Genomic DNA, 24,532 nt, shown 5'->3' with positions numbered 1-24,532 from the left:
GGAGCTCCTTTCTTATAGGCTCACTAGTAGAGGAGACAGCCAACAAAGAAACCAACCAATCCACAGGATGATTTCAGATCACGCTGAGGACCATGAAAACAAGAACACAGAATAACGTGATGCAAGAAAATTACTACGTTAGCGTTGTCAGGAAGGGGCTACTTGAGGAAATGACACTTAATCTGTGATGGGAATGATAAGGAGTTAGTCTTGGGAATATCTGGGAAAAGAACATTCCAGACAGACAGCCAAATAAGTGCTAATGCCCTGTGGCAGGAGTATGCCTTGTTTAAGATACATGGCACAACTTTTTTCACTATTGCACTCTTAAGGATCCTCTCTAGACATTTTCCCCCCTAGTGCTCTCCCTCTCCGTGAAATTTTGATAACACAGATATATTGTATTCCTGTTGGGTGGAGTGCAATGTCTATGGGGTTTTCTTTTGTTTGTTTTGTTTTTTGTCCCTCAAGAACCAAGGTTCACTCCCTTGGGAGTGACGACTCATCACTTCTCAGTGATGAGACTCAGAGACTTCAACAGTTTAAGAAAAAGAAAAAAAAATGGCAGCAAGTGTGGCTGGAGCTTGGCCACCAAAAGGAAAAGGACAGGGGAGACAAGGTCACAGAGTTCATCAGTGGTTCTCGAAGTGTGGTCCCTACCATCCAGAGCTTGTTAGAAATGCAGAGTGGCGCTCAGCCATCTGCTTTAGCAAGCCCTCCAGGTCACTCGGATACACGCAGAAGTCTGAAAAACACTGGGCTGTGTCATTGACTTCAATGTGGGCTGTCATAAGGAACACGGGCTTTATTTTAAATGCAGGGGAAGGCTATTGGAGGCTTTTAGGTATAGGGGAGACATGATCTGGGGACACCTATACAAGAAAAATCTGGTTACTATGAGATTAGGGCAGAGAGGGACAAAAGCGGAAGAAAGAGAAACAAGTCCTCTGGTTCTTATCTGTTAAATGGAGATATGAATATGACCAACTTCAAAAGGTTAGTTGTGAGGAATAAATGAATGAATACATGTAAGGCACTTAGCACGGAGCTTGGCACACAGTCTGCACCCAATGCCTATTAAAACTATTGTTTTGCCTCTTACTTCTCTCTTATAAACACCTACTGGTTAGTATCCAAATACAGATGCCCCACCCCCTTGAGATCCCTCTGGTTTTTTTGGCCAGTGTTGCTAATTCAGGTGCTGGTGGGCTGGTAAAGTATCTCTTGGGCTAGTAAATCTGTAACATGTTTACAGGCTGCTTCAGGTCATGGGGAAGATCCATGGTGTTCTATTTAGTTTTGTTTTGTTTTTCCCTATGAAATCTAACTTTTGGCCTAGACAATGAAACTTAATGTAAAACCCAAGCGTGAGAATCGGTTCTATCATTAACGTTGGATGTTTTTCTGTAAAATAAGAAGTGCCCTGCACGGGGAGGCAACATGGTGTAGGGTGAAGCCTGGGTGGGCTTGGACATTGGATGCCAGCCCTGACTCTGCCGGTCGGACGTTGGGCAGTCGTGTTTCGCCCCAGTAAATCAGTTTCTTTATCTGAAAAGTATGGAGAGTAACAGAACCTGGCTACCTCATGGATCTGAGGCTGAAACACCAGAATGCACGGGAAGCGACCAACACAGCATCAGCCACAAAGTGTGAGCCATGATGATGATGATGATGATGATGATGATGATGATGATTGAACCAGCCACAGGGGCAACGTGGCTGTGTGGACCCTTATGGAACACTGTAGTTCTGCAGGCCCCAGGAAAGGCAGAAAACATGTTTGGCTTGGAAAAGACACCAATGGGACAGGTGGCTGACACACATAAACATCCTCAAGCAGGTTGTTTTCTATCTATAAGAGTAAGCAGATCTGAAATAATTTAGTCAGCTCAGGAGAACTCCCCTGGATTTCTTTACATTATAGGCTCCCGAGAGGGTCTTTATGGTGGGAGTGGGCGGGGGTTTAACTTCAGAACTGATCGAATTCAGTCAGAAGAAAGCTCCCCTCCCTTACACAGTCCACCTGGCCTTGCCCCTACTACCCTCCCCCCACCCCCCGCCCCACTTCCTGCCTAGTCTTCCCTCCCTCTTGGGGCTCCAGCCACCTGGTTCTCTCCTAGTTTTTCTTCTGTGTGATAGTCTTCCCACCTCAAAGCACAAGAGAGGGTGGCAAGTGCCCATCTAATGCCATTTATCCTTAAAAACATAGACTAAAAGTCATTTTATCGTAGTAGAAGCCATTGTGTCGTTGTTACCATTAAAGACTCGGGACTCACACTGCTTGAGGCTCAAATCCTAATTTAGCTAATTTGCTAACGGCATGGCTACGAGCAAAGGACCTCATCTCTCTGTTACTCACTTTCCTGATCTGCGTGATGGATACAATAGTGGTGTCTTGCTCTGGGTTTAAATGAGCTGGTGCATATAGCGTGTCTGGAATAGCTCCTGGCTCTGTCACTGATACGGTGTTACTTTTTCTTTTAGCTCTCTGTACTTCTCTTTGTAGTACTTTTTACAGTTGTGATTAAATAACCATGTACTTTGTTTCTGGTGTCTTTCTCCAGGGACCCTATCCGCCTCTTAATCTCTCTTTCTTAGCTTGTAGCATTCGCCCTGAAAAGGCACTGTGCTTTTCAGCAGAGAGGGAGAGGGAGAGAATCCCAGGCAGGATCCGAGCTGTCAGCACAGAACCCAATGTGGGGCTCGAACTCACAAACCGTGAGATCATGACCTGAGCTGAAACCAAGGAAGAGTCCGTGGCTTAACCAACTGAGCCACAAAGGCGCCCCGATGAGTAGTTTATTTTAAAAAGAAGGAAAAGAGGATGATGCAAAGCAGGATTTGTGGGTGTGTAGGAGCTCAGTACTTGTTCTAATAAAGAGGGGTGCTTGCAGCTTGAGGTGGGCGCTTGGGGACGTGCACGGTTTCCGCAAACAACGTTCAGTTACTCTACGTCGAACTGCCAAATCTGATTTTCAGATGAATCCCTGAAGCCAGATGGCTGTTCTACTGGTGAACAGAGCAATTACCTTCAGGTTCCGCTAGAGTGACCTTACTCTCAACTCAACACAAGGCCAAGTACCAAGATGGAGCCAGCCTCCTCCACACCCTGGTTGTTGCTAAAGGTACGACTCCTGTCCCCAGAGGAGCAGAATAAACAGCCGAGGAGGAGGGGGCGGCAGGACTCGCTCTTGGATTCTAAGTCCCTTCTACAGAGCCCGTGTCAATTCCAGGACACCACACTTGTAGGGGCTAAAACAAGGTTAGGTGCTCAAAAGTTCCAGAAAAACTCGTTTCTTAGGCATCACACAGAGGCCAACTCGTTTCTCACCATTTCTCTGAAAGACACACTGTTTATTCTAGTTCTTTAGCTGGCATCCACAGACCTCTCACAGGTCTATTAATGAGGTTAGAGAGGCTTGAAAACATCGTCCCTTCCCCCAACATAAGCAAAATGTGTTGGTGAGAATCTTGCCAGGAAGACTTTCTATAACTTTGATCAGATTTGTATTGGGTCCATATCCTTAAAGTCATTTAGAACCAGGTCCTTTAAAAGGTGGACAACTTGACCTGAAGGTCAAGGTCGAAGGCTGCAATGGACACACTGCAATTACTGATTTGTGAACTTGTGCCCAGTGACATCCAGACAAATGACTACAGGGTCGGGTAAGCCCCATGTGTCCAAAACGATGGAAGGCTGGTAAACATTCTTACAATGGCAAGATGTGCAGAGATCCAAATGTGGGGTGATGAATAAGTGATTCATATTTACGCTACCGTGAACGTAAAGGGCCCTGAAAAAAATTACCCATTCATTACTGTGCACACCCTATCTTCTGCTGCTGTCTGTCTATTTCCATGACACTTTATTTCCTGTACTTGGGCTACATGAAAAATAATACTATTAAATAATATTAAGTTAATATATTATATTATGTATATATAAAAATGTATTAGACATTATAATATATATTAAGAACCTATAATAAGAATGTATATCATAATATACTAGCTAATATTAATTGCCCTTTATTGGGGGTGGCTTCAGTGCCAGAGGCTAGCTCTAATCTCAACAACCTTATAAGGTAATTGTAACGATCCCCATCAGAGGGTCAGCTCCTAAGTGGCAAAGCAGGGTTTACAGGCTAAGGTGCAGAACACTGCACTCTTACCACTTCCTCTCTTTCTGGTTTCATTTAGACAGAGCCCATCAAAAACAGAACTTTTACCAGTGGGCCGCTAGGTATGTTAGGTGTCACTGTTGCAGTCGACATTGTCTGACTTCTACCTAAATACACCCTTGTCAGTTTAGCCCTTTGACCTCAAAAACAGATGAAATTCCACTACTCACAGCCATTTCCCATCAAAAGCTTTTTTTTTTAAATGTTTATATTCGAGAGAAAGAGAGAGAGTGTGCGTGAGCATGAGTGGGGGAGGGACACAGAGAGAGAAACAGAATCTGAGGCAGCCTTCAGGCTCTGAGCGGTCTGCACAGAGCCCGACATAGGGCTTGAACTCACAAACGGAGAAGGTCATGACCTGAGCTGAAGTCGGACGCTTAACTGATTGAGCCACCCAGGCGCCCCTCCTGCCGAAAGCTTTTTACACTCCCCAAGAGTGAGTGGCAAATGAAATACAAGTGAAGCTTGTAAGAGCTACTGAGCCATTGGAGATTTCCTATTCACTCTCCTGCCGGTTGAGGCTTCATAAGTGTAGTGGATGCATCTATTCACCTTTGTGAGCCCACACCTGGCCCATCATGGATGCAGTACACACCCGGGAGATATGTGTTGACTTTTAAGGAATTTGGAGTCCAAGGAGCAGCGTTACATCTCAGTACAAGAGTTGTATCCACCACTCGCAAGGTTCTGATTTTTTTCTCGAGGGGATCTCAGTGTCTGATTCCAGGTTCAGTAATTTCACCATTTCCAACTCCAACCTTAGTCTGCTCCTCCCTCATCTCCTGCCATTGGCTCTTACAGGCACCTGAGTCATTGGAGCACAAGCTCTGACCTCCTTTCCAGGCGAAAAGGAAAATATCAGTGGAGAGGAAGAAAGAAGGGAGTGGAGGAGTAGGAGAGAGGACAGAGAGGAACGAGGGAGAGGGAGATGCGAGTAAGCAGACAGACCGAGCTCCAATTTTTCTGGGTGACAGGGCAGTAACTACAAATAATTAGAGGTGGAAAGGAGCCTCAGCATTAGTCTAACTTCTACACCCACAAATGTGGACCTGGAGGCCTGGATGGGAAGAAGTAACTCTCCTAAGGCCACAGAGCAGATCAGTAAGCGGCAGAGTTAGACCTGGAATCCAGGCCCCTCTCTGTCCACTGTGCTGTTCAGCTACGTCCCACTGTTCTATCAGAAAAAGATTTTCTATTACGGAGGGTCAGTTTCTCACTGATTCCATTCCTGCCTCGAAAACCTGAATATAAATACATCAAATTGAAAAGGTGGCATTAAGTAAAATCTTGAACATAAATACTTGTTCATTGTAACTCCCAGGGACAGAAGGAAACAAAATCAAAAGAGAAAATAAACCAGTGTAAGAGAACAGAAATGAACCTATCTTTACAGCCCCATCTACAAAGGCTTCCTTTAAGAAAAAAAAAAATCTAAAATAAACAGAATGTGCCCAATATCTTGCTTTTTTCCACTTGCTTTTATTGGAACGATAAACTGTCTGCCTATCCTTGCCAGATTCTATTAACATATGTTAATGTATATTTTAGCCTATATTCAGCTTTATCTTTCTAGTTTAAAAAGCTATTCATTCAAAAATGTTTGCAGTTTTTCTTGGTGCACCTGGGTGGCTCAGTAGGTTGAGCGTCTGGCTTTGTTTTTGACTCAGGTCATGATCTCACGGTTTCGTGGGTTCAAGCCCCACATTGGGCTCCGCTCTGACTGCTTCAGGAGTCTCTCCCTCTCTCTCTGCCCCTCTCCTGATCACTGTTTCACTCAAAATAAATAAATAAACTTAAAAAAAATGTTGCAGTTTTCCAACATCAAGCAAAAGAAAAAAGTCTTTATCCTTTTTTTAAAGTAGGCGTCATGCCCAGTGTAGAGCCCAACACGGGTCTTGAACTCATGACCCTGAGATCAAGACCTCAGCTGAGGTCAAGAGCTACAGGCTTAACCAACTGAGCCACCCAGGCACCCTCCCCCTGCCCCCCCAAAAGTCTTAATTGGAGTTTCGTGAAATCCATATCAGGGACAAAACAAAGGTCTCCTACTTGAACTGATCTTGACACAGTCCTTCACTAAGAACTCACTAATATTTTTAGGTTCCTACAATATTTTCAAAGCAAGGAGAAAGTGTTTGAGTATGTTGTTACCTAGTACTACAGCTTGTGGTGAAAGTGACAGGACAGCGGGTTCCTTTTCTTGGGGTCTTTCACCCACTTGCCTGTTGGTTTTTGCCAGCAGTTGTAAGCAGTGAATAAGAAGCAAAACTTCATCTGGGATGTAGTTTCCACATTTGTACTCCAAGACAGAAATGCATACACGAGAAATAACCCCAGTTGCATGTAATTCAGAGAGGCTGGAAATTAGACAAAGCAATCAGCTGTTCCTAGAAACAACACAGTGGTGGACAGAATACAGAATCAGAACTCTGAAGACTGTAGGCTGTGCCCTGCCCTTAATGGGACGTGAGATCTTCAGAACATTCTCCCACTACTCTGAATTTTAATCTTGTCAATGATAGAATGAAGGGACCAGACAAAGCGACTTACAAGGTTTCTTCTGGCTCCAATAATGGCATAAACGTACCTTACAATTCTACTCAACCAATCTTAATTGTCCACCACCCATTCCCTGCTCTCCCAAAAGTAATTGAGCCCCATGGCAGGGGGTGTAGTATCTGTGGGTAAGGACCTCCCTTCTAGTAGCCACCACTTTGGAGCCTGTAGGCTCCAAATGGAGGGCTGAATAAATGATACACTGGAATACACAGAATATGATTCGGACTGGGATTTGGAATGTCTGGGAATATTTTAGATCTTCTGCTAAGAAGTATAGCTTCTGATTTCTGAAGGGGCTGCATTGCAATAGAGTTTAGGGAGGTTCTATGGCCTGAATCTAAAGAATTGGATCATCTAATGTGAGACCCTGTGTCACCATAATGCCAGTCTGAAAAGCAGGTCAAAGGACTACATTGTGGATAAGACTATATTCCCTTCTAGACCTTCAGGTCATTAGATACCTTTAGATAGAGCTGATTTAGAGAGCACTGATTTGTTTCTCAGGCCACATGTGGTGTTATATTATGGCAAGGGAGTATTATCCCAGTCCCTATTGTGATGTATTTATTTCCTTGAGGTTTCTCTTCTGTACCCAATCCTACCCACTTCCTCCACAGACTTCCTTCTATACCCAAGGGTTTTGCAGTCTCCTGGATGAGACAATTTCCTTTGTTTTCTAAAGTCAACCCAGATTTCCCTCCCCTCCTCCATATCCAACATCTACCTATCAGGGCAAAAAAAAAAAAAAAAAAAAAAAAGGACACTCGGAGTTAAACTCGATGAATTTACCAACACCACTTTACAAGGAAGGAAAGAAAAAAAAAAACAGCCTCCCTGAAATTAGGATGTAGAACTTCCTCTGACAAATCATGCAAGTTTTATGAATTAATTGATAGCCATCCCCCAAAATGATATTCCCAAGGTCACTGCCTTGAGCTGCTCAATTCTGATCACATAGAGTCTTCACCATTAACTAGACTCAGGGACAAAATTCACTTTTCCTGCTTCTTTTTTCCAGGCAAGACAGGGACAGACATTAATAGGTCCTTTTAGAAAGGCTACTAATGAGTTCTAGATCCCCACAGAATCTTTGCTGCCAAGCGCTCACAAAGATAGAGAAGGCTCCAAACACATTGTGCCGAGGGCATGATTAACAACTGGAAATCCAAAAGCATTTTCGTGCTGCTTACTGACATAGTTCCTGCCGTCTCCCTGTCCTTTCCATATTCATAAAGGAGCTCAAGCCTTCAAAATTAACACCCACAAAAAAAGAAAGTAAGACAGAAAAGAAAAAGGGCTGGGGGGTGGGGAGCGGTAAGGTAGAAGGACACACTTCAACAACAATTGCCAAAGTTTCAAAGTAAAAACAAGAAATCCCAACTAAAAACAAAGTAAAGGTCCCTTTTAGGACCTTTGAGGGAGCAGAGATAGCATTTAAAACAATTACAGGAAAACCCTCCAAAAGATGGGTGTTTGGACCATCTTCACTTTGGTATCAAACTGGAGCATTTCCAATTTTCTTTGGAAGGAGTAATTTTTTTGCAAAGAGTGGAGATAAACTTTTCTTGGAGTTTCCTTTTCTGAAAGTTAGATTCTGGAACATTAGTACGTAGATTACTCCACCGCTGTATAATATTAAAATCTGCCCAAGATTTTCCTAAGAAATGCCAGTAAGAGCTCACAAAGCACAATTACACTGTCAGAATATTGTAAGAGAAATTGTTCTTACCTCCGAACCATGATCTCGGCTCATTTAAAGGGACTGGAGAGAATGTGCAGGACAAAGGACACATGTATTAAGCACTTGTGGGGTGTGTGTGTGTGTGTGTGTGTGTGTGTTTTCTCCAAATACAAGCTGGTGGAAGTAGGGACCTAAAAACCCTGACGCCTTCCGCTGCCATATAATCGCAAGGAAATGACCTTACCGTTTGTTGCTTTGATTAGAAACAAAAGCCTTTCAACATGAGTCAGGAGAGCAACAGGGAGGAAAAAAACCCAAAACTTCTATTTCTTTTGGCTACCTAAAGTTTCTCTTCATTACATCTTTAAAATACACGAAGGAACGTTGTTTACTGTTCTCTAAACATCACGGATGATGCATGATCGGGGATGGATAATCATTCATAGGTGGGCTATGCTATCTAAGAATCCAAACTTCACTTTTGGCTCTTCAGTCGGTACACATTCTGCACAAGGCAGGTGACTTAATGCTATAAACAGAAATAATACGGAACTCAAACTGTGTACTCATAGCCATTTTATGTCACCAGCGTTTACACTTGGAAAGAGACCCAGAATTCCACGAGACAATCTTAATACCAGTCAATGGCAGGGATGCCAGCCACAAACAAAAAATCTGGGCAGGATGACTGGGGTCTCACAGAAAGATCTATTTCATTATTTGCTTTTAACAAAGGCATTTGTTCAATACTATTGAACTAACTCAATGGCCAGGGAAAAAAATCACAGTACATTACACTCCAAAGTGGGGTGGAAAGAAAAATATACAGAATCCAGGAAAAATAATAAATATATATATTATTTTTAGAACAGTTAAGTAATAGCTTCTGACATGGTACCATGCTTCTCCCATCCCCCAAAAAAAGAACCTTCTGAAATTTTGTGCAAGTGTGTGGTATGGTTAATGACATGAATTCTAGACTCAAACCTGGGTTTTGGTAGCTGTTTGTCCTTGGAAAAGCTACCTGACTTCTCTGAGAATCCATTTCCTCTTTAGTAAAATGGAAATAAAAATCCCTGTCTTATTAGAGGTGTTGGAGGAATTAAATGACATGATGCATGCAGAACACAAAGAATTTGCCTGACAGATAGGCATATACCACATGTATTTAATGAAGAAATATTCCGTCCTTCCCTCTACCAAAAGATATCTTACCCCTGAGCAGTAAGTGATTTTACCTTGAAGTCCTTTCAAAGACTCTGCTTACTTTGAACCACAATATACAGTCTGAGAAGGCACAATAGCCTGAAACAATCTCAATCAGTGCCAAATTTGGATGCTTATACGGGTCACTTGATGAAATCAGTGGAAAAGATGGCAAACAATTCAATACAGACTTAGTAATTATTTGTGGGCATGGGATCTCACAATTGGAGGGCCTGGATGTTAGAATAAATGAGTTAGAAAGAAAGAAAGAAAGAAAGAAAGAAAGAAAGAAAGAAAGAAAGAAAGAAAGAAAGAAAGAAAAAGAGAGAAAGAGAGAGAGAGAGAGAGGGAGGGAGGGAGGGAGGGAAGGAAGGAAGGAAGGAAGGAAGGAAGGAAGGAAGGAAGGAAGGAAGGAAGGAAGAAAAAGAGAAGGAAGGAAGGAAGAAGGAAGGAAGAAAGAAAGAAGAAGAAAGAAAGAAAAATGGAATAAATGAATCACTTATACCTCACTTTAAAAGGCCATGCTGTGGGTGGTTAGGCTGGAAGACCATGGATGGGGGAAGGAAAAAAATGTCATGCAATAGTTTTCCCAATGAAATACCATATATGGAGATTTTTAAAAAAATGCTGTAGCTCAAATGCCTTTGGCAGGAGTGACTCCAAGGAGAGCTACAAGGATGAGTCCAGGAGGGGCTTCTGTGTCAGGACCAACACATAGGTGCAGGTGAGGAGGCTGAATAAAACCACTTCAAAAAGAGGGACAGCACCAGACAACTATCACTCAAATTATCAGTTTATAGAACAAATGATCTAAAACATTAGAAGCAGATATTCCACTATGTAATCTGCATTCCTAAATTTGCATATATTCAAGTTGGCCTCAAACATGTGTTTTGAATCTTCTTACTGGGCAAATGGAGAATTACTTCATGTTTTGGGGAACCTTCTATTTGATATATATAGCAGTAGAAACGCCATAACCGTCAACTTTTCTCCCTGGGTTGGAGAGCCTTCTGAGATAACTATTGAGACATTTCTGATTGTACGCGAAGAGATTTTTCATGCTGAAAGAAAATCAGAGTTTGGACAACCAGTTTCAGAGTTGGGGCAACAGGATGGACTAAAACCAGGAGGCCGGGCCAACTTGGAGGGTCAGGTGAAAGCCCACATCCCAAATACAGAGCTGGGGCAAGGTCAGGTTATGGCCGTGAGAGCACGAGGGAGGATTAAAACGAGGAGACTGTCTGAGTGTCTGTTGGTTTTGCCTATTCAGAGTCTGATTCACCTTTTTCTAATAACAGATCCCTGCTCTTCTATGAGGGCATCATCTAAATGATTAGGGTGAGATTAACCTCATGCCCCCCTATCATGGGATCAACATGTAATTCGGGAATAGTGAAAAAAAAAACAAACCAAAAACAACCAACTCTATCCCATACTCCTCACTTAGAGGGATCAGAGAAGTAAGTGTGTTTTTGTTCTGGATTAATGCTTTGCATTAATCACAAAATGATCACTCTCATTACAGAGCACTTCATATACTGGAGAAATGCCAGACGCACCATAAGATCCCAACACCCACAGTGTACTGGTTTTCTAAAAATCTGATGGCCGAGTCTAGCTCTGAACCACTTGCCATATACTAAGAGGACAACCTTGAAGGCCAGCTCCCCTCCTCCTGAATTTAGTGAGGTTTGCACTAAAGAAAGGTGTATTTCCTTTATAACTCCTCATCCTTCTCTCCTTCCACACCCAGGACCAGCTGAGTTCATTTCAAATATTCAGTGAGCACCACATACGTGCAGGGCCCTGTGAGGGAAGTCAGGATGAAAATGCTCCAGTCAAGACCCTCAAGGGATTTACAGCCTATGTTGGTGTTTTGCAAGGAGAACAGAGTGGACATCTTCTTTTTCACCTCACGGCCAACCCTGCAGTTGAGAAATTATGCACCCCTTTCACACACAGGCTGGTTTCTGTTCATAATCTTTTATCAGTTTGTATGTCAGAGCTCTTTGGAGGCTGGTTTTTCTTAGATTTGCATTCACTCCAATAACTAGTTTTTGGGTGTCTATTAGGCGCTCGGCCTAATGAGTGTGTGACCTGTGTAGTCCCTCCAGGATCCCATGCTCAGAAATGGCCCATACTTGATTTAAAGTTCTGCTGTCTTGTAATTCTTTATTTATTTTAGAAAGAGAGAGAGAGAGAGAGAGAGAGAGAGAGAGAGAGAGAGAGAGAGAGAGAGAATCCCAAGCAGGTTCCACACTCAGCTCGGAAGCCCAACTTGGTCCTTGATCCTACCACCCTGGGATCATGACCTGAGCTGAAATCAGGAGTTGGACACTCAACTGACTGAGCCACCCAGGTGTCCCAAATAGAACTTCTGTTTTAAAAGGAAGAGCACCGGGGTGCCGGGGTGTCTCAGTTGGTTAAACATCTGGCTTCAGCTCAGGTCATGATCTCACGGTTCTTGGGTTCAAGCCCTGCGCTGGGCTCTGTGCTGACAGTGTGGAGCCTGCTTGGGATTCTCTTTCTCTCTCCCTCTCTCTGCCCCTCCCTGACTTGTGCTTTCTCTCACTCTCAAAATAAATAAATAAACTTAAAAGGAAGAGCACCAAATACAGAAAACTACTTCATAATTTATTAGAAACTGGGACAGCATCACTGACCGATAAGGAGTATTTGAAGTTTATTTACGGTCTCCTTCAGGATCACATGTTTTAGCAGTTGGAGGGGGGACACCATGTCCAGGAAAAACAACCCTGATGGAAAAGTCCATTACTCATGTTCCCCTCCAGGAAGAAAAAGAGGGAAGTTTCTTGTTCTAGGCAGATTCTCTCACTTTCTTAACCATAAATGGAAAAACAGAGGTGAAAAAGACAGAGGAAGAAAGGTAAGCAATGTGAGGGTTTCCTTTCTGTCTGCTTCACAGGACCGGTGCCATCATAAGGTTCATGCAGTTTTTCAGGCGATGGACATAAATACTACAAAATCTGATCTCATTCCCATGTTTGGACAAAGGAAGCAAAAAAGGCCTTGGAGTTCAGAAATCATCAAAAATGTTCCAACATCCATTGAAAAGTGCACGTATTCACTTTTGTCTAATTTTCTGATTTTAAATGCTACACGCAATAAAATAACAGTCAAGAGCCCATATTTACTGAGTGCGAACTGGTACTAGGTCCAAGGCCCCATGCTTTACAGATTATCTTCTTTTATTCGAACAACAACCCTCTGAAATGGGGAGTAGTTCATCTCTATCTTACAAATGAGAAATTGAGCCTTAGCGAATCTGGCACTAAAAGTCCCCCCAGTTGGGTGCAGAACAGGATTCGAACCCAGGGCTGACATTCTTATACAGCCTTTCCGTTTGGCCACTGCAGGCAATGAGCAATGTGTCCAGGGGTTAGTAGGCAGGCATGCTGCTAGGTTTCCTTCCTGTATTTCTGAAGACTCTGTTTTTGTTTTTTTCTTTTTCCCCTCTCCCTTTGCATTTCTTTAAAAACGAAACAAAACTTTTTATAATGGAAAATTCCAAGCCCTTACAAAAAGTGACAGCCTGTGCAATGAACCCTCATGTATCCTTCACCCAGTTTCAACACTTATGAACACATGGCTGATCTTGTTTCATTAATGCTCTCATCCACTTTCTGTCCTTCTGTCCTTTTATTCTGAAGCAAATCTAAGCATTCAAATAATTTCATCTGTAAATACTTCAATGTATAAGATAAGGACTCTTTTGTTTTTTGAGACAGAGAGGGGAGCAAATGAGTAAGGGGCAGAGAGAGAGAGAGAGGGAGGGAGAGGAAGAGAAAGAAGTGGGGCTCAAGCTCACCTGATGTGGGACTCGAACTCATGACCTACGAGATCATGACCTGAGTCGAAGTCAGATGCTTAATGACAGAGCCACCCAGGTGCCCAAAGATAAGGACTCTTTTTAAAAGCATAACCCCAATTATGTTAAAAAAAAGTAACAATATTAGTATCATCAGATTTCCAGTTGGTGCTCAAATTTCCAGTTGTCTTGCTAATGTGTTTTTTTCAAGTTTGTTTCCATGTTGACCCGGAAAAGGTCCATACTTTACAATTTGTCGATACTTCTCCTGAATCTCTATTAACCTATAGTTTTCCCTTCCACTCATCTTGCTCTCTTTCTCTCTTCTATCTCATTGTAATTTACTTATTGAAGAAACTGAGCTGTTTATCCTGTACATTTCACCAGCTGAGTTTTGCTGATTATATCTGTATGGTGTCATTTAACATGGTCCTCTATCCACTGTATTTCCCATAACTTGGTTGAATCTGAAGACTCAATCAGATTCCAGATGCATCATCTTTGGCAAGATTGTCTCCAAAGATGATGCATCTGGAATCTGATTGAGTCTTCAGACTACCAAGTGTTAGGTTACCAAGTGTGTTCTTCCATTAGGAGGGCCTTCTCTTTTTTGATGTTAGCTCAATAGCTACATCATTTAATGAATTAAGGATTGCAATATGGTGACTTTCTATTTGTCACCCTTTACTTATTAGCAAGAATATTTCAGTAATGAGAAATTTCCCCTCAGGGCACCTGGGTGGCTCAGTCGGTTAAGCATCAGGTTCTGGATCTCAGCACAGATCATGATCTCATGGTTTGTGAGATCGAGTCCTGCCTTGGACTCTGCACTGACAGCATGGAACCTGCTTGGGATTTTCTCTCTCCCTCTCTCTCTTTCCCTCTCCCTCCCCCATGCTTGTTTACTCTCACTCTCTTTCTCAAAATAAATAAACAAACTTGAAAAAAAAAAGAAATTTCCCTTCATCTATTAACAGGTTACCTAGTGATAGGATTCATTATAGGAGACATAGGGCAAATGCTTGACTCTTTACCTTTATTTACCAGTTTTCAAGATAATGACTTGGCACTTCCAATGGTGGCCCAAATGATTTTTTAAGTATTTATAAACACTGGGGTGCTTGCGTGGCTCAGTCAGTTGAGCGTCCAACTTCGGCTCAGGTCATGATCTCACGGTTCGTGGGTTCGAGCCCCGCATTGGGCTCTGTACTGACAGCTCAGAACCTGGAACCTGCTTCAAGTTCTGTGTCTCCCTCTCTCTCTGCCCCTCACCCACTCATGCTCTCTGACTCTCTCTCAAAAATGAATAAATATTAAAAAAATTTTTTTTATGTATTTATAAAAACTGCATTTAAATACATTATATGTGTTTTAAACCATTAAAAGTATTGTCTTTACTGATGTTTGAACTGTTGCATCTTGGTCAATTCTTTGAGTCAGCTCCTGGGTCCTCTGGACGTGACCCTAGAAGTCTTTGATATCTTCCTGAGACTCTGCACTGGTGACTTTAAGCCTTGAGCAGCCTCATAAACATTTACCCTGGGTGCCATACCAACATTATCATATGTGCTCCATGACATGAAAAAAAGTTGGGAAGCACGAGCTTAGGGAGTAGCCAGTATATCCCCAAGTTGCATGGAGGGTGATATTGATTCCTGACCAAATCAGGCCTCTTAGGATGGAAGAAGGGGCAAAAATTGGCTCTTGGAAGCAGGCTCAGAAAATGAATGGAGAACAAGAGAACCCATAAGGGAACAAACACAGCCAGTATCATGTCATGCAACGATCGTGTCTGTGCTGCATGGCCACTGCTGCCTTTGTGGTTCTGACTTCCAAATGTTTGCTCCTCCAGCTCACCACTCCAAGAGCAGGAGTGCACAGGTGCCCGGGGGCCAGGTTGAGGCCTTGGGCCTGTCCTCTAGTTGAACTGGAAGGCAGACAGAGTAAGATCTAGCCTCCTTAGCAGCCACGGTAGGAAACCTGCACGGGGACCTGCCCTTTTGCCATGTGCATGGTGGGCACCTCCAAAAGAGAGTGGGGAGCTGGCAGAATGCCAATGGGGAGTGCTGCACAGCTAAAACATGAGGCAAGCCCTCGTTGAAGGGTTTCCTGTGGCAATTCCAATTTACCTGAGTTAGGTTGGCCCTGGTGGAAGGCTATACGCAAATGGGTCTGCAGGTCAACCCATCATCACCCTCAAGGCGCTAGCTTCCGAACAGCCACGACATTAATGGGACCAGCAGTTTCCACCACCTAAGTCCTCAGTTCTGGTGGCTCCCAAAATGAGACAAAAGACAGTTTCATGGTCGCTTGTGGCTGTGAAATCTCATCGAGACAATTCAACTCTGGAAAAATTATATTTAAGTTAACAAATATGGATTTAGAGGGCCAAATAAGCTCAAAGGCCTAGGGCATCTAAGATGAAAAAGAGAAAATAAATGGGGTGTCGTTTTGCACTCCTGCCCCAAGCTTTATCCCTTGTTACAAAATAAATAAATAAAGGCCTTTGTGATTCCTTTCCAGCTTATCTAAATGGAGTACAGAACATTCATAGAAGAGAAAAAAAATTGCTGAAATCCACTAAATAGTAAATGGGGGAAACCACAGTATGAAACCAAACAGGATAGCAAACATAGAAAGAACTATTCCCCACTATTTCTAAATCTTAAGATGACAGTGCATGACAGAGAGGGTAAATGAAAATGTATCTTTAGGATACTTGGATTTTAACCCAGCAATGCTCTACATAAACTTATTTTAACTATACAAGAGAATACCATACTACTTTGAGATGACATTTTCTAAGAGACTAAAATTTGCTCTCAAGTCTGGCTCTGAAAGCATGCAAACCAATTTACACTGTGATAAAATGCAGAATGTGATTCTCCTGATGTTCTCAGGCAAGAACAACTCCAGTGTTCCAAGCATTATGGCCCATAAGAAAGTTTGAAAATGGGACAGCTCCACTAATAAGTGAAATAAAATGAAACAAAGGTCTACAATATAAATTTTTTGGCTAGGAGAGCGGTATAAATCAAAAGTTGTTGGCTAGGGTATGGAAAAGAAGGATTCTTGTTCATTCTACAGCAGCATAAATTGGTGCAACCTTTTTGGAAATCCAAATTATTTCCAAACAAGGTATTTATCTTGCTGAAATTCTCCCACAAATGTTTTGCATACAAAGATGTTCACTTTAGCACTTAGTAAAAACTGGAAGCAACCTGAATTCCTGGTAATGGGGGATTGGTGAAATTAATTATGGTATATTCATGTCATAAAATATGATATGGAATAGATATTCCATATCACAGTTATGAAAAATAATGAGAGATCAGAACTTAAATATATCAGTAAATAAATACATTTCAAAATAAGATGAATAGGATGATCTCACCTTCGTAAAAAATTAATGTAAATATGTATGCCACTCTAGGTTTAGAAAATATCTGGTGAATATATACCACTGATAAAGTAGCTTCACTCTAGGCCATGCATTTATTTCATTTTTTAAAGTTTATTTATTTATTTTGAGAGAGAGAGAGAGAGCGGGGAAGGGACAGAGAGAAAGAGAGAGAGAGAATCCCAAACAGACTCCACACTGTCAGCGAAGAGTCTGATGCAGGACTCGAACTCACAAACCACGAGATCATGACCTAAGCTGAAATCAAGACCCACTGAACCACCCAGGCGCCCCTAGGCCATGCGTTTCTATAACAGTTGTATTAATGGATTTATGTTATGTTATGTTATTTATTTTTTTAAAGTTTATTTACTTATTTTGAGAGAGGCAGAGAGAGAGAGAGAGAGAGAGAGAGAGAGAGAGCAGGGGAGGGGCACAGAGAGAGGGAAAGAGAGAGAATCCCAGGCAGGCTTCATGCTGTCATTGTGAAGCCCAACATGGGACTTGATCTCACGAAGCATAAGATCATGACCTGAGCAAAGATCAAGAGTCAGACACTTAACCAACTGAGCCACCCTGGTGTTCCTGTATTTATATTATTTTAATGATAAAAAAAAATCTGTGGTACTCAGATGAGGAGAAATATTACTTTTTACTCAATAGTAATCCTACCGGTAATGATTAGTAATCATTATTAAATGGACACACAAGACAAATACTTGGGGAGACATACTACACACTGGATGCAATGACACAGGATTACATGGGACAGATCCCTGTTCCCCAGAATTCAACTGTTTGGAATAGGATGCTTTACAGATTATAAAAAATTACATATATCCTTGCAATAAAAAATTTAAATTCAGAATTATGAATGTAGGGGTGCCTGGGTGGCTCAGTCGGTTGAGTGTCCGACTTCGGCTCAGGTCATGATCTCGCAGTCCGTGAGTTCGAGCCCCGCGTCGGGCTCTGGGCTGACAGCTCAGAGTCTGGAGCCTGCTTCTGATTCTGTGTCTCCCTCTCTCTCTGCCTCTCCCGCGCTCATGCTCTGTCTCTCTCACTCTCAAAAATGAATAAATGTTTTTAAAAAATTAAAAAAAAAAAAGAATTAGGAACGTAAAACAAGTAGAAAGCTCTCCCTTCATCCACTTACAGTTCCCCGGGGTAAAAATTTTAATGGTCTTTATTATATATTTCCATTATATAATTTCCATTATATAATGGTCTTTAATATATTTCCAACCCTATTCTCCAATGTAAAGGAATACATACACACATTTCTTGCATAATATCTGTATCTGTTTCACTCTCTTCACACGCACGCACGCGCACACACACACACACACACACACACACTCATCTTGTATACTGTTCCGTCTTTAGCCTTTGTTTTCACTCGAAATTATATCACTGGCAATTTGGGTAGGCTGTGATATATAGTTCTACATTCTTCCTGCTGATTTCATGGAGTCCATGGTACAGAAGTGTTATCATTTTATCATTTGTTCTCTTATTCACATCTCCAAGGGGTTGCTATTTCAAATAATGGTGCAAACGAAAATCTTGCACAGATAACATTATGTGAGAATATCCTTAAGATGACTTCCTAAAGTGGAAATGTTTGGTCAAAGAGGGCACATACTTCATATTTTGATTGGCTATAACTCAGCTTTCCTCTGAAAAGGTTGCAGCAATTTACCAGGTCAATTATGATTTAATTCTCCTGCTTCAAAATGTCCATCGCCTCTCTAATCCTTATTTTAGGTAAGTTCATTTAGATGATAGAGGAAAACAGCATCTTATTTCTAGGATACTTTTCCTTGACTTTTCTGCCTATATTAGTAGTCAGGGCCTTTTTCGTAAGCTATAATTTGCTGAATTCTTGTCCCATTCCCAGTCCTGAACTGAGCAGTCCAATGGCATTCTTTCACTTAAACCTGACGACAATACTTTGAGATATTCTGTCCCCATTTTATAGATGATGCAGCTGAGGCTCAAAGGGGTTAGGCATCCTGTCCTAGGCAGTACAGCCAGTCAGGGATAAGGCACTGGATTAAGGCTCACATCCATATGATGCCAACTCCTCAGCTCCCAAAGGATATGTGCATACCACTCAAAGGAAGTAGATAACACTTTTCATCTCATTACAAGGTCCATTAAAACAGAACAGATGTCATTAAATATCTGTAAATAATGAATGGAGCTGCTTCGGTGTAGAGACCTCGAACTGTTGTTGCCCATTTCATCTGTGTTTTTTCTTCACACGTTCCTCAGGCCTGGAACCTCCTACCTGGTCTTGCAGAGGGTGGGTGGTTGCTGGGGAAGGAGAGGGGGCAAGTGTCGCCTTGTGAGCAACTCGTTCTACTGCCCCCTACTTAAATGCTCGGTACCCCCCATGCAGCAGCTACGGAATGGCTCCATTTCACAGGCAGGCGAGCTAAGCTGAGCTGGGAGATGACATGGGAGCTTCAGCACAGAACCAGTTGTCTGGTTTCTTCTCTTTAAACTGTTGGAAACAGATGAGGTTGTTCATCGGTTTTCATTTCCTAAACTTCATCAAAATTGACAGCAACTTCCTAAAAAAGACCATCTGTTACGGAACCAGATTATTGGCACTGACTAATTACTTCAGGGTCATAACATAACTTAAAAAGTGATGTTGAAGGGGGAGCCTGGTTAAGCGTCTGACTCTGAATTTGGCTCAGGTCATAATCTTGCAGTTCACGGGTTCACGCACCGACTCGGGTTGTCTCTCTCTCTCAAAATAAATAAATCAATCTAAAAAAAAAGTGATGTTGAAGATGGGGGAAAGAAAGCAGAAGTTATGTTTGGTGAAAATGTTGGTTCATGGCTCTACTTTCTGGAAAAACTTCAGATACAGTCACGTATTTATACATTTATTTGTATATTGGTACTCACACACATGCATATACATATACATTATAAATTATTCATATGCTTAAACATGACCTAGTTAGCTCAGAGAAAATATACAAAAAAAAAAGTCAGGAGGAAAGAGAAAAGGATAGAAAGACCATAATTAAATTTGATTTACTTAAAACACGCACAATATACAGCACAAAGGTGTGGCAAAGTTTTGCTGTATTTGTTACCTAATGTAGCATAGGAGTCTGAAAAAAAATTAAATTGATCCGACTTGGTTGTGAATAAAGGCCACTGTTCAGACTCTGGCACTAACATCTCAGAAAAAATTTGTTTTTTTGAAACTGGGAGTTGGCTTCTGAAGTTTATTAAAGGAAAAACACATTCGCTAAAATATATCATTTCCAAAAGGTATTTGAGAACCAAGTCTTATGAGCTTGGCTGGACCAATATTTGGCATCAAGACCTTGAAATATTAACATATAAAAAGTTAAGGAAGAAAGAAGCCCATCAATTTAAATATGAGTTGAGAGTTAAGACTCTTTATACCCTGACCAGATTGTTTCAAACTTAAAACATTAATTTCCTTTAAAAACTGGTATTAGAGTATTTATTAAAGGTAGATGCACTTTTCCTTCAGGAATTATTTGGGAAATTCCTAGTATTACTTTTTCTGCTGGGGCTTATGATTCTGTCGTTATTTGAGGTTGATAATTAGACACAATAAGCAGCTCTTGTAACTCAAAGGGTCAAATTCTCTTTATATTGTCTGTGCTTGCAGAATTTTAAAAAGCCTGGACACGGCTAAAGACCTAGGGAAAAGCAAGCTTTTAATTAAACACTAATGAAGACCAGAAAAAAAAAATGTTGTTGTTTTTTTCTTTTCTCCCAAGAAACCAGGCAAATCCAGAGGGTCCTTCCTTCTATCCGTAACTCCAATGGATGGGCATGACACGAGACAGGGTCAGAATGATGAGCCGTCCACAGCAAGCCAAAAAAAAAAAAGAAAGCACAACGTCTGAAGTGTCTGTCAGCATTGGTCAGGCAACACAGGGCACCTTCCAGAACCTAACCACAGGGCTGGGCACAGGAAACAGCGATCACTTGACAGTCAGAGCTGACAAGAGCTGCAGAAACTGCCAACTTCCCCACCCTGGGCTGGGCACAGACCGGGACTTGCAAGCTGGCCGTCCACACAAGCTAGGGTCCTTGGGCGAGCCCGTTTTCACAGGCCCTGGAGGGAATAGCCTAGTCTCCGATCTCAAACACTGCTTTTTGAATGAACTGGAACCACAGGCACATCACAGAACACGTCAGAGAACCCAAACAAATTTATTCTCAAGCTACAATACTTACGTTGGCTGGGGGCTATTTTCAATAAGGAAAAGCAATAAACATACACACACAAATACATTTCTACCTGCACGGCTTTTTCCTTGCATGAAGTTTCCTCAACTATATAGACCGCAAACATTCCCTTTAGACAGAGTTCCCCTAATGCTACTTTTTGCCTCCTCCGAATTCTTGGTATCTCCCTACACCACAGGCTGCCGTCACTCCTACCCAGGTCCCCAGCAGGTCTCACTGGACATTAGAAACAGCCTCGTAATTGTCTTACCCGTCCCTAGACACTCCCCGCAGAGTGGCTAGAGTGAGCTTCTTAAAGTGTGAAGCAGATTCCTTTGTTCATTTAGTCAACGAGTATCTCCGAAGGGTAGATTAGGTTCCAGGCATTGGGGACACTACAGCCAACAAAGCCAAGTCCCTACCTGTCTTCAGCTAATGTTCTGGTTGGGCAGACACCAGTGAGCGTCTAAATAAAGTTCTAACATTAGGTGGCAATAGGGTTAGGAAGAAAAATAAAGCAGGATAAGAGAAAGGTCAGGGGTGGCCTCTTAGTCTGGGGTGGAGAGGAGGAAAAGAGAAAACCCCAGGTTCCAGGCAGAGAAAAACCCAAGGGCAAAGGCTCTGAGGGTGGAACGCATTTGGTGGGCTTAAGCCACAGCAGGAGGCCAGTGTCACTGGAGAAGAGTTAGGGGACAAGTGTGAGGAGTGAACACCAGAAGCTGAGTGTGTTTGCTGACAGCGGGGGTACAGGAACCTAGAGAAAGGGGCGCTGATCACGTGGAGCCTTGTGGGTATGGTGAGCCTAGGCTTTTCTGAGTTGGGACGTCACAGGAGGGATTCACATAAGAGAATGGTGTGATCTGAGTTGCTTCTGGAGCCTGGATTGAGACTATTCACGACTGAGGCTCAACCAGGTCATTAATCCCTGCTATGCCGCTAGGGTTTGGCAGAGGAGAATGGAGACTATGGCAGTCCTAGGACTTCAGGCGGGCAAAGGTGGCAAAGGAAGAGGCTGAATGGTTTGCAAACTAAGCCCATTCCCTACGATGGCTGAGTGAATGGGATTTGTATTTAGACAGAACGGAGCTCCAATCTTTGCTCGTGGGCAAGTTACTTAGCAGCTCTAAACAGGTCCCGCGTTTGCCAGGTGGGTTCAGTAATACCTATTACATGTCGCTGTTAGGAGACTTAAATGAAATGGTAACTATAAAGGGCTTAGCACTATGTCTGACACTGAAAATGTTCGCTAAATAGAAATAGCCATAGCTAACACTTTTTTTAAAGTTTATTTATTTTGAGGAGGGGGGGAGAGAGAGAGAGAGAGAGAGAGAGAGCGCCACCCCACGAATAGGGAGAGGCAGAAAGAGAATCCCAAGCAGGCTCTGCACTCTCAGCGTAGAGCCCAGCTGAGGGCTTGATCTCACAAACCTGAGCCGAGATCCAGAGTCAGATGCTTAACCAACTGAGCCACCCAGGCGCCCCACCATAACACTTTTGAAACGCTTACCATGAGCCAGGCACCCTAGTGAAATCTTTATTTATTTGTGTTGTCCCCTCAACAACCCCGGGTGGTAGGCCCTATTATCATCCTCATCTCAAACACGAGAAAATGAGGCACAGAGAGGTCCCATAATTTGCCCATGCCACACAGCTATTAAATGAAAAGTGTTTGGAGTTACATCCTGGTCAGACTTTGCACTCATAACTCCTAGTATGATAACATTAAGCTTAGGATCAAGTTTTTCAACCCATGTTATTTTTAACCTTCATACCATGTAAGTGTGAGTATTATTTTATCTTTGTATTGGTAAAGAAACAGGCTCAGAGCAATTAAGCAGCTGGGCTCAAGGTCACACAGCTGCTAAGTCAGGAAGCCTTGATTTTACCGGGTCCAGCTAACTACAGCTCATTCTATTTCCCTATTTTATCAAGGCCCTTTTCTCTCTCAGATAATAAGCATCTAATCACATTTTAATGAGACAAACTCATTTCTGTAAAAATATTTGCTGGCTACATTACCCAAGGGTAGCATGATGCTTGTAATAACTGGGTCTCCTTAGCAGTTGCAAATCTCAGGGTCATATCAAAGGAGAGCTTACACAGATGAGAAAGACAGCGGTCAGTGGGGTTCCATAGCCTTCGTGCGTAAGAGTCTAGGGTTCAGGGTCGAGAAGAGGAAAGTTTAATAGCTTCGTAATGCGGAGAGGAGGAGGGAGGATCCAAGGCTTCTGCAGACTTTAGGGGTTCCAATGGTTATTCACATAAATAAGAAACTGAAAACACTGAACCTATAAAGATGACTATTTACCAGGCACTCATGCACCCATCCAACCAACCATCTACCCCCACATATATCTAACAATATTTACTGACAATACCAATATGTTTAATGTCTACCGTGATCCCAGGAGAGAAACGCTTTAAGTGAGATACTCTAATTACCTATATTTTACAGCCCAAAAAATCAGTCTCAGAACTCACATGGCTAAAAAAGGTGAGTTAGGAATTTGAATTCAGGCAGTTTGAGTGCACGGACTTCATTTTAAAGCACGAGGCTATGTTTCCACCCCATGTTTGTTTGAGTGAAAGACTAAGTTAATAAATTGATAAGACTCTATCTTTATGTGCTGTTTACCTCTTAATAAATAAAGTAGCAAGTCAGTGGCAAGAGGCTGAGCACTGGAATCAGACAGAACTCCATTCAAATTCCAGCACCATGACTTATTAGTTAATAAGTATATAAAACCAATAAAGTGGGGTTCATGATATCATCTTGTAGAGTTGTTACGAGGACAAAGATAAGACACAACATCTCATAAAGCTAAAAGTCTTCTGTACATACACTGGAGAAGTTCTTGATCATAAGCCCAAGGAAACAAATACAGAACTTTTCACTATTGTCTTTTGAGACAGTGAAAAATTGTATGCAACCTAAGTATCCATCAACAAAAGATTGGTTATATTCATGTGATGGAATATAGGGATTAAAATGAATTTAGAGATGAATCCCAAAAGCTTGTTGAGAGAATAATAAGGCAGTAGAATGATATATCCTTCTATAAATTTGACAAACATAGAAGGGTTATCTATTTATAGATACAAACATAGGTGTCAAAATTATCAAAACATGCCCAGGAATGAGACACATGAACTTCGCGGTAGGATTTTAGGGAGAGAGGAAAAGTACGAGGGTGGTTTCAACTGATTCTATATAGTTTGGTTACATTTTTAAAAAGTATCTGAAGCAAACATGGCAAGATATTAAGATGTCTTAAAACCGAGTGGTGGGTGCATGGCTTTTTTACTCATACTATCTTTTATATGTTTGTATATTGAAAAAAAAACCCCTCAGGGGTTTTGGTCTTGTTTTGTCTTGTTTTAAGATAACGCAATTAAAGTGCCAAGCAGAAGACTCAGCACACAGCGGCTGCTACATAATTTGT

General features: G+C 42.1%; 1 protein-coding gene across 11 annotated transcripts in view; it reads right to left on the bottom strand.

Annotated features, from left to right (window-relative positions):
* Nucleotides 1–24,532, bottom strand: part of FRMD4B (FERM domain containing 4B) — a 321,646-nt gene that overhangs the window by 137,831 nt on the left and 159,283 nt on the right. Inside the window, exon 1 of one of the 11 annotated variants that reach the window (XM_053219078.1) lies at nucleotides 8,470–9,857. The exons of 9 other annotated variants lie outside the window; for them this stretch is intronic. In XM_053219078.1, the coding sequence (XP_053075053.1) occupies nucleotides 8,470–8,493 (24 nt within the window). In that variant the 5' untranslated portion in view covers nucleotides 8,494–9,857. Of the gene's footprint in view, nucleotides 1–8,469; nucleotides 9,858–24,532 lie in introns of those variants that run through there. One more of the 11 variants, XM_053219088.1, reaches the window with a different exon arrangement.

Source organism: Acinonyx jubatus, chromosome A2, assembly GCF_027475565.1.
Source record: "Acinonyx jubatus isolate Ajub_Pintada_27869175 chromosome A2, VMU_Ajub_asm_v1.0, whole genome shotgun sequence".
NCBI lineage: Eukaryota > Metazoa > Chordata > Mammalia > Carnivora > Felidae > Acinonyx > Acinonyx jubatus.
The sequence above is the reverse complement of the archived record's forward strand: the minus strand, read 5'-3'. Positions and strand labels throughout refer to the sequence as shown.